The sequence below is a fragment of the Cuculus canorus genome, chromosome 2 (genome assembly GCF_017976375.1).
Source record: "Cuculus canorus isolate bCucCan1 chromosome 2, bCucCan1.pri, whole genome shotgun sequence".
In the NCBI taxonomy this organism is placed as follows: Eukaryota; Metazoa; Chordata; class Aves; order Cuculiformes; family Cuculidae; genus Cuculus; species Cuculus canorus.
This window is the reverse complement of record NC_071402.1, coordinates 76,859,435-76,878,575: the sequence shown is the minus strand read 5'-3', so window position 1 is coordinate 76,878,575 and position 19,141 is coordinate 76,859,435. Positions and strand designations below refer to the sequence as shown.

Here is a 19,141-nt window from a genome sequence, read left to right as displayed (position 1 = left end):
CAGCTCCCAGGGGTGATGAGCATCAAGAGTGCTGGACATCTATGAAGAGGGAGCAGAGCAAGATGGTAACCATGATGGAATCAAAGTTAGTGGTATTTCAAGGTTTTATTCATGGGCTTGGTTTTGTATTTTTTTTTTTTGTTTTAAGAGCTAGTACATTCCAGAAGCCCACTGCTTGCCCTGGCTGGGTTTTGTGCCTTTCAGAATGAGAATCACTGGCCCTTGCTTTGAAAACGCAAACCTGGAAGTGGTAATGTTCTGCAAAGCTCCTTTCCAAAGCAACACTCATAGCTGTACCTCTGATCTTGCAGATCAGGGTAGAGTCGTGCATCTGAACCAGTTCTCTTTTGGTTTTTTGTACAGTATTGTAATGTGACAGCTGCTCCAGTTAAATTCCTTCCTTCTGTCTTTCCAGCTCCTGCAGTAGCTGCCTCAATAGTGAAAAAAAATTTGACTTGGTCATGAGCACAAGGAAAAATGAAAGAAGTTCTGCCTGCTTCCCATCAGCCTTCCTCACTTGAAGTGGCAGGAAGATAATTGTTTCAGTAGAGCCACCATAGCCTGAAGGAAGTACAGAGAAAATAATAGCAAATAAGTGTTTTAGAAGTAAACATAATACCTTGAGCCTTTCCGTTTCATGTTGCTCATGTTGGGAGTGCAGTGACAGGACAAGGGGTAACGATTTTCAGCTGAAAGAGAGGAAATTTAGATTAGATATTAGGAAGAATTTTTTTACTGTGAGGTTGGTGAAGCACTGGAACAAGTTGGCCAGAGAAGTTGTGGCTGCCCCATCTCTGGATGTGTTCAGTGCCAGGCTGGATGAGGCTTTGAGCAATCTGGTCTAGTGGAAGGTGTCCCTGCCCATGGCAGGGGCGTTGGAACTGGATAATCTTTATGGTCTCTTCCAATCCAAACCATTCTATGATTCTATGTTCATTGTGCATCCTGTCTACCAAAAAGCTCGTTTTATTCATTACTTTTAGAGAGGACACAAAATTTTTGTCTTGGAAATTTTACGGGCCCACCCCTAAATAATCCTCCAGCATTTGTCCTCAGAATGCTTCTTTTAGATAGGGAAGTGTCATTATCTCAGTTATACAGATGGGAAACTGAGCCTATCAAATCTAAATGACCTGTCCATAAATCTGGCAAGACGAAGGTGTGAATCATTCTGAGTAGGCATTTAGCTGTGAGGTAAGAAATATGGGCAGAAGTTGGTTATAGCAGCTTAGTTTGAAGAGTAGCAAAGCATTCATTGCCTTCCCCAAGTACCACAAAGCACGTGCTCACCAAAGCAAAAGTTATGTTGTTCGTTCCTTCCTCAGACGTGTACATTTTCTTCCCTCTTGTTGCTTTCTTTAAGGTGATTATAATTTCAGTTTCTAACTATCTCAAGATTGGTTCTGGAATAGGTATTTAAACCTGCAGACCAGTTTTCTATCCCGGTAGCTCTTTGCTTGTCAGGATTGCCTTTGGTGGGCTTATGGCTTTTCCTCTTTCCCAGAAAATTATCTCTGCCATAATCTCCCCAAATCAGAGTTTTTTTCACTTCTTTCTTTATCTTGTCTTTCTCCTGCGTGGTAGCAGAGGACTTAGGCTAATGTTGGAAAACCTTGTCATGCTCAGATTTTTGAGTTGGGCAAATATGATCTTACTGTAAAGTGATACAGCTTCCAGGCTTTCTCACATGGAGCAAATATTCTTCGTGCTGGCTTACATATAGAAGCTCTGAGGGAAGTTTGCTGCTTGGCTGTTATGCAATTGAATTTTAATAAACCCCAGGAAATACTTCATGAAATGTTGAAACACTGCTCTTCCAGGAGCACTTCCGCAGTCACTGGTTTTTACGAGAAGAACCTGGATAAACTGAAGAATACTGTTGAATAGATGCCAAAATTAAATCTTCTCATAGAAATAAAGATTTAAGTATGGCCTACACCCTCTCCTAATATCCAAAGAGTCAAGGAGAACCTGAATTACAGTGTCTTTTTTCACATAGGTCTGTGAATGAGGAGAAGTCTGTATAAGCTGAATGCACTGCACTTAATTTTACAATCTTCCCCCCACACACCCCGTGCTGGGCTACTACCACAGTATCTCCTATTAATGGGAAAAAATTAAAGCCTTCTATTTTAAAATAATTAAATGTTAACTTTTCCCTAATAAATATAAACAGACAAGAACACAGTACAAAATTAGCACAGATCCTGCGTATGGTAGTAAAAATGTTTTCACTTGTTAATAGTGACAGTGAGTAGCTGATTTGTGACTCCTTTGCCTTTCCTGAGTTAAAGTTAATTATGAACACTTCCACAAAATTCAATTTTAGCATTATTTCTATTTGGTCTACTATCAGGAAAAAATAATGCAGTGTGAAAATGTGAAGTGCTAGCAAGGATAACACAGGAATCCTGTTGATGCCATTCAGAGAAGGTGAGATTGAGCAGCTGGTGCTGGATTCAACCTGTGCTGGTTCCTTGTTTCATCATCTCCATCTGATAACTGGGTACCTGTCTCAGACAAAATGATTTAAACGGCTATTCTTCTCAGTTTGGCAAACAAAATCCATCACAGCTAGAAGCATAGTATTTTGCTATGAACAATAAGCTAACCGAATCAAAACCAAGTCCATTTACAGAGGCCTCTTATATGACTGTATCATCCATTTTCAAACTGTATATACCATATTTGATTGAAAGGTAAAAGTGAATGATCCACTTTTGGAAAGCACATTATGGTAAAGAAGTATAGCTATAAATAATGACGGGGAAATTGCTTTTCTGTGCTGGCAGCCAGCCTGCTGCTTATTGTGGTTGACATTAAGATGTGAGAAATTTGACTATTGTCTGCTGAAAATATATGAATTATTAAAATTATCCCATGTACAAAAAAAATTAAAAAGCATAAACTACCTAGCACTCTCTGCATATATACTGCATGTAGGTGGATAATAATAGATTCTGTATATTTCATTCACATTTTTATTAACTCCATCAAAACCCATATATTACATTCCTACAGAAATTATAAGGCCTTTTTTGCATGTAGTGTTCCATTCAAAGAAGCACTGCTTGTCCAGGTGGATTTAACCCATGGTCAGATTGCACTGGAAAATAAATTTCATTCATTTCCCAGATTTTAGATTCCCATATCATTAATGTTGTCTTTGATTTCAGCTGTGGCCAGTTTATTTTTTGGCTTGATTGGTCCTCTGTGTCACCCCATGTTATGCAACATTTTTATGTAGTTGGTTTATGTTTCTCTTCTAGTTTTAGTAGATGCCACGTGTTTATAATGAGGTATTTATAACCTTATTGATATTCTGACAGTGTTACTGAAAGTAATTATATATTGTGCTCCTTATATCTGTCTGGTTTTAGGTAACCACTGCAGTTTAAACCTCCTTTTGATTGCATACTGCTTATTAGAATGTGCATAAATTGTTGGCAGGTTGGTCAAGACACTCCAGAAGGTCCCTTTGAGCCTTGCATGTGTCTTTGCTAATCAGTGTCTTTGCAAGTTAGCAAGCCTGCAGTGATATGTAAAGCAGATTTAAGGAAGTATTCTATTTAAATGGACCTTTTGGTTTACATCAGTGGAAGATTTATTATGATTATTTATTTACTCTTTATGCAATTCTGAGCAGAAATTTTAGCTCCCCAGCACAATGGGAGTTCTTCTGTTGGGAGTTCTTAATGTCAAAGTCACATGCCTGAAGTTTCCTGTCCATGATGTTATTTTCTAATTGGACTTTGTAAGGTATTACACTTATGATTCTTTTTGTGTAGTAGATCATATTTAACAATATTACGTCAAAGGGCTGACTGTTTAGTACTTAGGATACTGCAGCTGTTTATCAATTTAATAATTTTCTGCAGAAGTGCCCTTGAGGTTAGCTTAGTTACTGGAGTGTGTAAACACAGATGTGGGATTTTATTGTGATATAAACTTTTCATTTAGAGGTGGCATCTATTTGTAGCCTTATTGCTACTTGGAAATCTGATTTGAAATGAGTAAAGGCTGGTTTATCCCGTTCTGAGGTGACTTTCCCATAGACCTAAGTAAAAAAAAGAAACCTCTTCCATGAGTTGCATTCTTATAGTATTTCACCTTGATGTAGTTCTCAAAATCTCTGTTACATCTCCCTTTTTTGCAGGTTTATATTCGGTGCTGTTCCAGTGTTGATCATATTATATTTCCCATTTCTTAATTGTATTCAAATTTTGCAGTGAAGCAAAATGCACCGTGTGTCTGAGTGCATTGTCCAAATGCTTCTTGAATACTGTTAGGCTTGGTGCCATGACGACTTCCATAGGGAGCCTGTTCCAGGGCTTCACCACCCTCTGAGTGAAGAACCTGTTCCTAATATCCAACCTAAACCTTCCCCTCCTGCCATTCCCTCAGCTCCTATTATTGGTCACCAGAGAGAAGAAAGCAGCACCTGCTCTTCCTCCTTCCGTCATGAGGAAGCGATAAAGGGCGATCAGATTCACCCCTCAGTCTCCTCCAGGTTGAACAGACCAAGTGACTTCAGTCACTCCTCTAGACCCTTCACCAACTTTGTGGCCCTCCTCTGGACACTCTGCAGTAGCTTGATATCCTTTTCATAGTGCAGCAGCCAAAATTGCACACAGTACTCAAAGTGGGGCTGCATCAGTGCAAAGTAGAGCGGGACAATCACCTCCCTCGACTGGCCATGGCTGGCCCTCTTGTCTGCCAGGGCATGCTGTTGGCTCACGTTCAGCACGCTGTCAACAAGAAACCCCAGATCTCTTCCTGCAGGGTTGCTCCCCAGCCTCTCACTTCCCAGTCTGTATGTATGTCCAGGGTTTCTGTGTCCCAGGTGCAAAATCTGACACTTGCTTTTGTTAAACTTCATGTGGTTGGCAATTGCCCAAGTTTCCAATTTGTCCAGATCCCTTTGCAGGGCCTCTTTGCCCTCAAGAGTGTCAACAGCTCCCCCAGTTTCATGTCATCAGTGAACTTGGTTAGTAAGTCTTCAAGTCTTGCATTCAGGTCATTTATGAAGATATTGAAGAGTACTGGTCCTAAGATGGATCCCCGTGGAACCCCGCTAGTGACTGGTCACCAGCCTGATGTAACCCCATTCACTATGATCCCTTGAGCCCAACCCATCAGCCAATAGTTCACCCACTGTATTATGTGTTTCTCCATTCCCCATACTAACTTAAAAAAGGGTAATTTATCCATTCTCTTTAATAACTTTAAAATTTCTACCCTGTCGTAACTTTTGGAGTTCTCTTTAATAACTTAAAACATGTGCTTTGAGGAACTTTCCAAGCATGGAGACAGGTGACTTACAGACTTTAAGTTTAAACTATTTTTTGAATTATAGATTTAGGATAAGATTCACAATGCTCAAATCTACTTGCTTAGCGCTAAACTTTGCTTGTATATTTTAAATGCTTTTCATTAAAAAGGGAGATTCAGAGGGTACTAGCTCTAATAAATCTTTTCTACTCTTTCTTTAAATGGATTTAATTGCAAGCACAATATCCTACCACAATCAATTTTAAAAGTTGATTAAATCTTTTGTACCAATTTACTTCTAATTAGGTGTTTTAAATAACAGTTGTTTTCAGCATTAATAAAATTATTTTTGTGCTGAATATTCCGAGCTGTTTACTTTGGATTGAAGCCAGTAGCTGAATGAGGAATTATGTACTACAGTTTCGTCAGAATTTCTTCAAGTACAAAAGCCTTTCCATTTCCCAAAGGTTACATAATCATTTCACTCCCTCCCATTCCTTGAGATGCTTTTAATCAAGGTGTTCTTCAACCTCTGCCCTGTGTTTTTTGAGCCAGTGAGAATATCCTATAAATTGCCAAACTCTATGAAATCTTCTGCGAGTCTCAGATTGCAGTAAAAACATGCATTTCATCTCGCAGCTCAGACTTTGCATAGAATAGTTTATAGTTCCTTGCTGTTACGCTTAAAATCTTGTTATGGAGAAAAAGAGAAACCAAGGATTTATTGAACACAGAAAAACTGCTGCTTTGATAAAATTAAGTTTATGCCACACCGTTATGCAGAGCTAAGCAAAAGCAAAACAAGTGAAGCTACCTGGTCTGAACAACCAGTTGCTAGAGTTAATCAAACTGAAGATCCCAACACGACTTCAAGCAACTCAGCTTCAGAGGTCTCACCAAGGTAGTACAAACCCTCTGTCCTCTTACTAGCAATCGCATCGGTGTCATTAGTGGGTTACAGGGCTACTCTGCTTTTCCCAGTAATCAGTTACTTTAAGATTTTACAGAAACTCTTCAGAAATTGATATTGCATCATCATAATTTAAAAAAAAATACTTTAAATACCTGTTCGTACTTCTCCAGACTAATGAGCTGACCTTTCACAGGCAGTGGATGTGCCATAACAAGACAAAGCTGTGTAAGGGGGAACTCCATTGTACTTTACAGTACAATTCTACAGTCTCGCAAGGTTTAAATTATAGATTTTAGCCTCACCTACAAAAAACATTATCATGATTTCTAGAAATATGGAAGTAATTTCCAAATGAATACAGAGCAGGAATTAATTGACATTTTATAAAGTTCCCCTGTGAACCCATTTTGAAGTCACTTACTGAGACACCAAATCTTCATAGCCATTTTCCTTACAAACCAGGAGAGTAAAATGCTGTACAGCTTACACCTGTAAGTTGTTGGGAAACTGATTTCCAGCTCACAGGCTACAACATATTGAAGAAATTCCAGAGCCATTCAAAGCACATCCTATTTATGGCTTGTATGTAACAGCAAATCTAAAAGTAATCTAATAAATTGTGTCATTTTGCTTCAGAAATGGTGCTGTCTTATTAAATAACAGTTATGCAGACAATAGTGACAGTTCAACTGGATCATTTTATACATTTATAATCTATTACAATTTACTGTCTAATTATGAAACAAACTTTGCCCCCTTTCTCAATATGCTGTTACTATTCTGGCTCTGAAAATGGGAAACCCCACTGATAGGATTTGTTGTATTCATGAAGAGTCATTCTCACCTTTTCTTATGAATTATCAGATTAACTACTTCACCCCCTGCTGCTCCCGGTTAAATAAGGAGAGATTTTAAAACTGATGCTTTCAAAAATCTTCCGCCCTGCTTTCTTAGCAGCAGGCTGGAGCACTGATTTGTTTTGTAAGGTGTCATATTCAAAGGGTTGTTAAGGTAAAAGGAAACATACTGATAAAACAGCAACACAAAACCTTCAGCAGACTGGCAGCACGTTTCCCTGGAGGTGAATGGGGGAGAGCCAGGAGAAGTCCCTGAGATTCAGAGATCTCAGCTGGGAGCATCACCATACCCCTGGCAGAGGAGTCCCTCTCTGCTCTCCCTTAGAGGTCTGCTTGTGGATGGTTTTGTCTATTTTCCCATTGCAGCCTGCCTCCTTCTCCCTACTTCCCAGGCGAATTCCCATTCACTTGTCCTTAATTTATCACTCCTAGCACAAGGTGGTCCTTTTTTGCTTGCCTTATCTGTCTGACAGTGGGATCACTCCCATGTATGAATCATGTCAAATTCCAAGTCTAAATGGGAAATAACTATTTCTTCCTTATACAATCAGTGAGAGGCATTTTCTTTGGAAAATTCATTCAAGTAATTTGCTTGTTCATAGACTACAGAAATGATTTTGGGGTTTTTTTTTTTTGGTTTGTTTTTTTTTACTTTGGTCAAATCTAAGTTTAAAAGGAAATATCAAACAAGGCAATCTGGAGTGGTAAATAGAGGACATCTGTTGAAGCATATGGCCTGACATAACAGCTGCATTGAACTTTCTCAGGAAGTAGTAATCCTTTAGAAAAATTCAGCTCTGCATATAATTTTATTCCTCCTGCCTGGATGATGGAATATTAGAACCAGTTTGAAACTTCTCTGTAGTTTGAAATGTTTACCTTTTGCAACACAGACAATTTAAAATTTCTTTGGAAAGTATTTTTGGGTTTTGACACGTCTGAGTATTTAGCTTTTTTTTTTTTTTTTACGAAAGGAAAGTTTGAAGATATGCGAAATGTTTTATTTTTCTGATGAAATTACATTTTTTTCCCTATGACCACTAGTTGTATCTTTTATGTATAGATTCAGAGGCCAACTTGCTGCTCCTCCCCTGCCCCTTTCTCCAAAATTCTATTTTCAGTGCTGTCTTTATCTGATATAGCAGTTTAAAGATTTGGCTGGTAAATAAGTATTTCTTTTTTTTTTCCTTTTTTTTCTTTTTTTTTTTTTTTTTTGCCTTGTAGCAAGCATATGCTGAGCCTTTCATTTTGCATGTAGATGTGACTTTATAGGTAGGACTAACTTCCTAATTGGTTCTCATGGGAAAGGAGTTGGGTACACAGCGCTGCAACTTGGTGGTCAGTTTTAAGTCATAACACTTAAAACATGTAAGTATTGCAAAAAAATTAAAAATCTTTCCATTCATATATGGACCTTTCTTTGATTTCTAATGAGATGTTTCATTGGGAATGGTATTGCCATTAGTCGTGTTAGGATCAACTTTTGTTTGAAAGCAGTTGATTTATTTTTTCCTGTGTTTCTCTCACTTAGTGTTAATTGGTTTTGGTTTGGCTTTTGTATGTTATGGGACCGTTTAATTTCATCAGTTGGGAAAACAAGTTAAGCAGAAACCACTGGTCATTCCTTGGTAACTTTATTCAGCTCTTCAAGTAATTCCTCTACTGCCTATCATTAAAGCTAATGACTGTCTAACATTCTTGTCTGACACTTCTTCCCTTCCACAGCTATATGTTATTTTGAACAGAGAGTGAGAAGCAAAGTTAGGGTAAAATTCAGTCCTGTTAGAAAAATACAGACTTTTTTTAGTTAATGCAATAACATTTAGACACGAATTGTTTGCAAACAATGTTAAAATTGGTCTCCCCTTTTTGCTTCAATAAAATCCTAGACGTATTGCTCAGTTAGAGCAATAATTGAGAAAGAGTTAGCTTTTTAGAGAAAATGCTTATATGACTTATATCATATGGAGTGGCTGCAAAGGGAGAAAGAGTTGTCTGGCTGCAGCTTTGCTTACTGTTCCTTAAATTCCTGCCTGCTTATGACTTTCACCGAAATCCAGTCTTTCTCGATTTGCACATTTCATTGGCCATCTTATACACAGGTATAAACCACCTCTTTGCATGTAAATAAGTGAATTACAGGAAGGTGCACATAGGTATTCATTCAGTAGAGAGATAAAAAAGTATTTTAAGAAAATAGGTGAAACTTCCTCCTCTGTTAGGCCGATTAAACTTATTTTTCACGTGTGCGTTTAAGGAACTGTCTTATGAGCTATGAATTGTTCAGGTGCCAGAGTTCAAATCATCCACTTTTTGTTTCCTACAGAAAGTCTGTTACCGATACCAATTACTGAGCTGGCTGTGAAGTCTTATAGGGTTTTATATTAAGAAATATTGTAGTTGGTGTTGAGCATCTTTAGAGCAGAACTGCCGTAATTCATTGGGACCTCACACCCTGTTGTCGCGGAATGGACAAATGCTTTGCAGAGCAGCACTGCAATTACATGGGGGCTCAAAGTGTCAAAGCTGCAGTAGCAGCTACAAATGACATTTGTAGCACTTGAGAGCTTAGGATAGAATATAGTTTTCCGAAGGACTCCAGCAAAAGATCCTGTGTGCTTGGCTTCTGTGTAGGGTTTCTGCACTCAGTTTTCAGTCTTAATTGTCATGTTCATGAGGGAAATTCCCTGTAGGATAGCATGTGGTTCATCAGAGAGAGAGAGAGAGAGAGAGAGAGAAAGAGATAGACAGATATAATTATATATATACATACGTGAGTACCAGTTCAAAGTGAAACTGGCTGAAAAATGCATTGACAAGTTTAGTCAGGATGAGTTTGAGCTCTGGCCTGATTCAGAGGTGATGGGTTTTTTTGTGTCACACTGCTCCATTAAATTGATTGACTACAAATTTTTAAAATATTTTGCTTTATTTCTTTAGGGTGAGTGATGCAGTATCTATTGCAATAACTTAAATAAATTTATGTAAAAAGGAATGCTGTTACTAAACTGAAAGCACAGTAGATAAGCTCTGTCTGCTAAGCAACAGTAGTACCTCATCAGCCCAGACTGTGCTTTTCAAAGGGTTGGTCTTATCTTCAGTCTTCTGGACTTAGAAAAGAGAAAGGTAAATCAAAGTTGTTCTGATTCCTAAGATCATAAAATCATAGAATCATAGAATGGTTTGGGTTTAAAGGGACCTTAAAGATCATCCAGTTCCAACCCCCCTGCCACAGGCAGGGACACCTTCCACTAGATCAGGGTGCCCGAGTCCCCATTCAGCCTGGCCTTGAACACTTTCAGGGGTGGGGCAGCCACAACTTCTCTGGGCAACCTGTGCCAGTGCATCATCACCACCCTCATGAAGGATTTCTTCATTGTGTCTAATCTGAATCTTCCCCCTTCCTATTTAAATCTATCTCGCCTCATTCTATCATGAAGATCTATGTGTTGTTTTCCTTATAAACTATATCTGTACAGCTATATCTTTGAAAATGATGATTATAAATTTTCTCAATATTTATAACCGGTTTCTAAATTTGATTGTTGTTATCTGTGGAAGACATTCTTAAAGAAGGTGATGCATGCAAAATGGCCTGTTGAACATTCTAGATGCATGTTCTCTGATAAGCTATCCCAGAAGATGTAGCTTGTTACGGCAAGATCTCCATAGCAAGCATTCCTGTAGACTCCTTTAGGAGTCCTTCATCTGATGTCTGCAATACTAATAATTGGTACTCAGACTCAAAATCCATCTTCCAACTAGAATTGTGTAAATGCTTTCAGTGCCTGTTTCTCCTTAGCTTTAAAAATAAAACGAGAGGGCATGTGCTTCAGTTTGTTATATGTAAGGGTGAAAACCTTCAACCTGAGAATAGACACGATCAATCTGGTGTAGCTATTTTTCTCTGTAGCATCCAACACAAACTAGAGTGATCTGCAAATAGAGACAAAATGCCTGCTCTGAATGCATCACAACCTTATAAGCAAGGAGGATAAAAGATACTCTAAATGAAAATGATTAAGTAAGAGATGTTCAGCACTGATCTGATTAGTTCCTTATTTCCCCATCCCTCCCAAGAGTCAGTCTACAGGTTGTAAACTGTTGAGTTGGGCTATAGAGTTGTTGGATTAACAGCTCTGTTCCAGTCCACATACATCCAGATGGGTCCTATTATTGGTGATGACTCACTTGTATGCCAAGTCCGGTCCCTTCCTTTTCTGGGAACAGATGATGATGCACAAATGATTTAGCAGTTAGTAGTGGCGTCTCTGAAGCTGTTGCAGACTTGGAAACTTAAGTTCAGTCAGGGCTTTCATAGTAAAGTGGCAAATGATCACAGTGACTATCTCCCTGCTCTAGTCTTAAAGGGCATGTAATGCCTACCTGCTTGAAAAATATGTTCATAGTCATAAGGAGTAGAGGGAGCTCCATAATGGAAGGCGCCTCAGGTAAAAGATTTTTTTTTTTTTTATCATGCTTCCCCTTGTAAAGTCAAGGCAATGGATCATCTTCCTAGGCCCCACATAAATCTAGCTCCAGGTCATCTTTAGCAAAAGTAATGACAAGTGAATTGCCAGTGCCCTTTCATAATTGCACATCCTTAATTAAGGAAGAGTACAAGGAGGCACTTGAAATGCCAACCTCAGCAAGTAGCAAACTCCACTGCTTGTGAGAATAAATTATACTTGTCCGAATGAAATTGGTATTTTTTTCATTAATGTGGGTGGTAGTATTAAAATACTTAAAATTAGTTAAAACACATTTTTCTAGGGTGTAAGGAGATTATCATACTCCTTAAAACTCTGTGTGAGGTTCAAAAACTTTAAAGACTAAATACTGGGCAGTGCCGTTTTGCTTGATTCTGCCTTGACTGACAGTCATTTTAGGAGAGGGTAGAATGGCTAATTTAGTCTGATGATCTCTTCATCCTCTTACTGTGAAGGCTGAATTTCTAGTTATTGAAACCAGACATTACATTTTGGCTCTTGTATGTGTATGTAGATTTCTATTTAGATTTGGAGCTTGCCAGTTACTATAACAGTTTATTGAACAAAAGTTAATATGCATTTATTTTTGCTTTTTTTTTTTGTATTTATTTCCTATTTTTCCAGAATATGACTAGTTCTGGAAGCCCAAAGTACTGCTTTGTTGTCATCAAAACACTTTTTTGCCTAATTTCTTAAAATAAGATTTCTTCACAAAGCAGTGCATTGTCTTGCATAAGAAGCACATCAGACCCAGGAGGATAGATTTGCATCCTGATTCTCTTCTTCCATATCATGCACATCGTTTACCCCTGTGTAGATAAATGTAAAAAGAAAAAAAAGGCAACCACATTGATTTTTTTACTGACTAAAACCAGGAAAATAGTAGATATTTCAGAAATAGTAAATGTGCCAGTAAAGTTTACCAAGAACAGGTCTTAGAGAAGTGAGTCTAAATATCTTTATGAAGGTCTTTATTCCTTCAAATACATCATTACCTTTCATAAAGACATTCAGAACAGAATTCAGACAATGACTCATTTCCCTTTAAAAAAGAAATTCTTAAATGGAAAAAAGTTGAACAATATTCTCACTTCTGCCTTTTTTTAAATATGTAGCTGAAGTCTGTTGGTTTCTGCCTGTTTGCCACATACATATAATTTTAAAGTTTGGGGTTTTTTTGTTGGTACATTGAGCAAAATTTTTACATCAAAATGCATAATTGTCTTTCCATACAGTTCCTTATAAAATAATTAAAACGTGGAATTTTATAACTGAAACAGTTTCCCCCACAGAGGTAATTAATTTTAAAGGGAAACCCAAAAATGTAGGTTGATTCCTGTTAATTAGATCTCTTCTCCAAAACACAAAATGCTAAAGAAAGCCTTGAGCAAGTGTTATTCTTGCTGCTTATGTTTATAAATGTCTGAGTCTATGTTCGTAAGGTTTTTAGCAGTTTCCTCCCACCACCACTCACTTTGGGTTTTTTATAGTGTAATGTTCGCATGTATAACCCTGTGTCTACAATGATGGTAGTTGGTCTCCGTGTTAGTTCAAAATTTGATAGCCATAAAGGCGAAACTCAGTTTTGGTGCTCAAGATTAGGTATGGGGCAAGGCTACTGTAACTACCAGAAAGAAAGTAAAAAGGATTAGGATTGGAATCCAGAGATGAAGACGTGTGTCAGCAAGGAGAGGGATGGGAAGAGGCAGGCTGACTCTTACAGATGCTGCTGGGAAGATGCTGGGCTGAAATAAAGACCACTGCTTCTTTAGAGCAGGGACTTGCTCTCTGGCTTCCCCCAGCACTACTAGCTGCCCAGCACCAGCAGGCTGTTGTCACAGCACAAAAAACAAATGTGCTTTTTGTGCTCTCTTACACAAATATGTAAGAGGGAATGAAAGCCAGGCTCTCTTTTCTCCTCAGCAATTTCTTTCTCTCTGCATGGCACATCTGTAGTGGCCCTGATCCTTGTGGCTCTGCTCAGAAAGCTTTGACTCTTGATTGTTCTTCCTCTTCTTTGCACATTATGCATTTTAAATAAAGGAGACTTTTATATTCTAGTAAATTTCCTTGTGATTTGCACCATTAAGCTTGTTGTTTCTGTGCCAAAATAGTATGGATTGTGAAGGAAGTCTTCTTGTTTGTAGCGTCAGCTAGCCTAGACAGTTAAGAGTGAAGATCACAGAAGGAGTTGGGGTTTATCTCTTCGTGCATTATCTATCAACAGTAATAATCTCAGTGTAAATCAGAACCTATTGTCTCCTATTGTTTTTTATTAATTTTGTTTAGAAGGAAGAAATCTGCAAGCCAAGCCTGAAAAAAATTATGTAATACTCCTTCATTCCACATGTGGTTCACAGCCTAAATAGGTATAGATCATAACCAGTTGCTCAGCTTCTAGGTTGAAATTTCCTATGTGGCCATGTCTACTTATTGTGTATGCAGAGCTGCATTCTCACTGCAAAAGTCTGCAGGTATCATTCAGCCCCGCTTACAACCAAACGCCTTTATTTTTTCTTGACAGAAACAGCTTCATTAAGTGCACCAATGCTGTGAAATGTCTTTTGTTTGGTTTGGTTTTTTTTTAAAAAAAAAAAAAAGGCTATATCTCTTCAGTCAGTTTTGCATGTTAATTATTAGTAATTTGCTTTTTTTCAGGTGTTCTCTGGAATCTATCCTCCTGTGATGCACTGAAAATGCCAATCATCCAGGATGCCCTCGCAGTGTTGACCAATGCCGTGATCATCCCTCACTCTGGATGGGAAAACTCTCCGCTCCAGGATGATCATAAAATACAACTCCATTCATCACAGGTGCTGCGCAATGCCACTGGGTGCCTAAGGTGAGTACTGAAAACTATTTGCTTTGCCTTAATCATCTTGCTTTGCCTTGCATTGTTATTTCTCATTCTTAGGCATCTGTAAAGTAAATAATTGGTTTGCCTGTCAGCAAAGACAATGACTTTCAGTGCTGTAAACATAAAGTTGGAAATTAATTAGAAAACCAGCTTCAGGCCATTCAAGAAACAATCTCTAAAAGCGCTACTAGGGGTTTTCCTTTTTTCTTTTCTTAACAGCTTTGACCGATCTTCTCATTCAAGCTTCTATATTGCAGATTTCTTTTTCCTTGTATATTCATCCCATTTCCCCAGTTGCTTAAGTGAAGTCAATATGTTCTCACTGTTACATCCAATTTAATCAGCAGGAAAAATAATGAAGGTGCTCACAAAAAGTAACATATCTTACGGGTTCCAGATACCATTGCTGGAGTTATGGTAAATATATAAAGTAGATATTTTTCTGATCTGTGAAGAGGAGAAATGTATTTCAATAAGACACCAAGCAATTTAACATTGTTCAACTAGAATACTTAAATAGGTCTTTAACAAGTATGGTATGTGTTTGTATTTATATTTGTATGCCAAACTTGTATATGCAACACCAAGGTGCACTTATATAGATATGTGCAACATGGTCTGTCTGTTCCTAAAAATGCCTGTAGATATGAGAATGAAAATCAGATGAGTAAGAATTGTTTGAGTTCTGACAAAGCCTTCCAAAAGGATTGAGTCATAGCATTTTCTGAATTCTGGTCTGTGTAATTTTGTTAAAATATCTTAACATATCAGGCAAGTTCTTTTAAATGGTTTGTTGTTTGGTTTTTTTTTTCTCTCTTTGGATATTGGAGCTTCTGAAACTGATCTCAGAGATATGAAAATCAGTTAGTTAATATTTTTATATACATCACAGTTGAATACTTTGTGTCAGTAATACAATCCAAGGCAGATATCCATCAAAAAGTTAAGTGAAAAAATCGATTAGGAAGCAAAGTAAAATAGCTGTATTTTTTTACATATTTATAGCAAGCACATTCTTGTCTTTGTGCTGTTTCATCAAATGAAATGTCTCCCTTTCAGAGATAATATCTGAAAAGTTTAAAGGAAAAAGTAATAATTATGATTGATTGTTTACGTACGATCAGAGGAAAATTAAATGTAGAAGGTGATAACTTCCATTTTGCAGATATACCTGTATTAGACGTAAATGCAGGTATGTATGTGTGAATACCAGCTATGTTGGGTATGTGACTGAAGCAAGGTATTAGTACCTGAGTTGTGTAGATTTTGAAAATAATTTGGTAGTATAAATTTATTGCATTACAGTCAAATTTGAAGAGAAGTCACTAGGCTACTGTGACATGTCATCCCATAGAGAGGTATACCATGTTATATTTCTCATGCTTGCAGTCAGTGTTTAACACGTCTCAGTTAAAAAGCGGCCTCTAAAAGATGTATCCATTATAAATTTGGGGCTTCGCAGTGCCCCTTCTCTGAATGAACATGTCCAGTGTTGGTCTCCCCACACCGTAAGCTCTATCTTCCTGTTAATTTTTCCCAACTGCTTCTCAGGGACTGATGTTCATCCTTGATCCTGCAAACCTCCATTCATCCTGCCTCATAGTTGATGGATTCGTTGCACATTGGTCTTGAAATCTTTCTTCTTTGTTTTTGTTTCTTTCGTGAGTGTATGTGCACGCCCATTTGCAAACTGATTTGAGCTTACTGTAGCCTGCACTCTGGGTCAGCCTGAAGACTTGTGGCCACATGAGAATGGTACGTTCCCTGATTAAATACACACTGCTTTGCAGCAAGGCTTACTACCAAGTGCTTGATGGTACACTGTCATAGCAGAATGGCTTCTGGTCAGCTCCTGCAAAATAAGCTCATATCTGCCTGCAAAAGACTGCATATTATACCTCTTGAATCCTTCCCAGATAGCTGTAATAATTGGAATGGCTTTCCTGAGCAGATTCGTCTTCCTTCTAAATCCAAGCCCTTCAACACATTATGGCTTTTTAATATCTTTCTGATGTCAAACGCTCCTTATTTCCCAGATGCATCTTTCTCACCTCTCTAACTGCTTCAGATATTTATTTAGCTTTCATCCATCTTCTTTCTGTAATTCCATCCCACTTCAGTCTGTTTGGATGCTCTTTGGCATAGACAGAACATTGTAGAAGGCTGAACTTCTGCTTCACAGCAGCAGGAACTTTCTTGCTCACCTTTCCCCAGTTGCTGTTGAAAATCTCTCTCTCTCTGAACAAAACATTAAGTTTGAATTTTTGCAATGGAGAAGAGTGTAATTTGGGCTCTGAAATGGTGACTGGAGTCTTGTGTTTTATTCAGCTAAGATAATGGGGCAGCAGAGTAGAGGAACCAGTGAATGTCAGTAACAAAAGAGAGAAAGCTCTGTGTTTTAGTGGAGATTATTGAAGCAGGCATACTCTATGCAGGTAGTCTCTTAGCTAGCAATCCTCAAATAACCAACCACCTTCAATGAACTGAACAGCTCTCACACTCTTTACTTGTGATTCGTTACAAGCCTCGTATTTCCATTTCAACATCTCACTGGATGGGGAGGAAATGAAAAGCAAGAAGATGTAATAGCATTGCTGGCTGAGACATTGCTGTGCTGGAAATGAAAAGTCTGTTGTCATCTTTCATGGAAGAATTTCTTCTAAGATTCTGGTTTGATTGTCCTCCACTATTTTCTTTTACTCCTTTTCTTTGAGTTGGTTTGAAGTTGTTTTGAAGGGACACCAGTCAATATGAATTGTATCAGGATTGTCAGTGACAGTGCTCAGTGTCATAGGAAAAGTAGTGGTCTTCAGAATACTTGACAAATGTTTCTAAATCTCTATGTTGACAGTTTTTAAAGACATCTGGTTATATTACAGAAGATTTAATGCTAACAGATCGGAGACTTTTTTTTTCCCCCAGTCTTCTGGCTTTTTTATGCATTCACTGACAAAAGTTTTAAATAGTATCTGATAGTTGCTGTCATACAATCCATCCTATATACAGTGTTAATGCATAGTTTGCAATGCCCATTCTGTAGGAATCTTCAGTTCTTTTTTTTTGTGGGGTTTTTTTACTTCAGTATATGAGTTATACTTTCTGCTGATCATCCCTTTACTCAGTTTCTTTATGAGTTTCTTAAGCTTTTTCAATTTAAAAGTCACTTATTAACTACAATTTTTAATACTCTTTTCTGCTCATTCATTATCGTTCTTAAGCAAGTTCTTAATACATTTAAAATTAAACTATGCAGAACCGGTACTGCAACTCTAGTCACAGAGTTATCCAGCTGAAATCCATATGAAATCATATGGAAAACAGGAGTAAAATCACACCTTTTTTCCGTTCTTTCCTGTAAGAGGTTATTTACAAATTGCGCTTTGCTTACTTTTGTGATTTGGGAAAAGAATAAAAAAGCTTTAGTACAATATTGTAATAATTAATTTCACATAACTTGAATACTTTGAAATGCTTTAGATAATTCAAAGCTCTAAATACTGCGGTATACCTATGGCTTATAAATTTATTCTTAATTTTCATCTTTCATAAATTGCCAGACCTCAGTGTGATGTGTTAGACTAATCATCCAATTTACTTGCCTCCCTGCTGAGGTGCTTGTACCATGCCTCATTAAGCTCTGTCAAAGTTTGACTTTTTTCTTTTTGGATTTCAACTGTCACTGCTTTATTTGTGTTAAGGAAATACTGTATCTTTGGTTTGTAGTTTCTGATTCATTTAGACTTATTAGGGCAAGTCAAGTGATAACTGAATTTTGAATCACATTATTTTATAGGGGGTTTAGAATCCCTAATCTGAAATTTAGAAATCAAGAGGAGACATGTTGTACAATCTTGTCTTAACCTGAAGTGCCCAGCTTACGTATTACCAAACTAGATCTCCATCCAAAGACTGTCCAAAGAAATTTCAGACAAAATCTTTTCCAGGGTTTATGTCCTGATAAATCTGGAACCTTGTTTTGTTCTATGAATTTAAGATGAATTTCAGTTTATAGAGTGTCATCCAAGTACTTTAAGGAATTTTATGAGTTTACTGCTTTAAGATTCTAATCTGGTTTTAAAATAAAAATCATAAAATGCTAAAGTAAAATATGTATCTTCCCACCCCATTAGTTGAATAGGAATTGTAGGGAAGAGTAACTCAAGAATTTTTTGTTTATAAAGCCCCATAGTTTTCAGATTTTCATGATTGATCCTTTCATCCTTGTCAAACTTTTCACAAAATACTATGAATTATTATTGAACTGAAAAAAAATTATGTAGCAACCTCCTGGAGCGCTACAGGCTTGGGGAAGAGTGGCTGGAAAGCTGCCTGACAGAGAAGGACCCCGGGGTGTTGATCGACAGCTAACTAAACATGAGCTGACAGTGTGCCCAGGTGGCCAAGAAAGCCAACAGCATCTTGGCTTGTATCAGAAATGGTGTGGCCAGTAGGACCAGGGAAGTGATTCTGCCCCTGTACTCAGCACTGGTGAGGCTGCATGGCAAATACTGTGTTCACTTTTGGGCCCCTCACTACGAGAAAGACATTGAGGTCCTGGACATGTCCAGAGAAGAGCGATGAAGCTGGTGAAGGGGCTGGAGAACAAGTCTTGTGAGGAGCAACAGAGGGAGCTGGGGTTGTTTAGCCTGGAGAAAAGGAGACTGAGGGGAGACCTTATTGCTCTCTACAACTACCTAAAAGGAGGTTGCAGAGAGGTGGGTATTGGTCTCTTCTCCCAAGTGGCAGGTGATAG

At 37.9% G+C, this 19,141-nt stretch overlaps 1 protein-coding gene across 7 annotated transcripts in view; it reads left to right on the top strand.

The window, feature by feature from the left end:
* The window catches only part of CTNND2 (catenin delta 2), a 662,788-nt gene that overhangs the window by 510,689 nt on the left and 132,958 nt on the right, over nucleotides 1-19,141 (top strand). For all 7 annotated transcript variants that reach the window (XM_054059035.1, XM_054059034.1, XM_054059037.1 and 4 more), the window contains one exon: nucleotides 14,190-14,373. In XM_054059035.1, coding sequence (XP_053915010.1) covers nucleotides 14,190-14,373 — 184 coding nt within the window. The remainder of the gene's footprint in view (nucleotides 1-14,189; nucleotides 14,374-19,141) is intronic.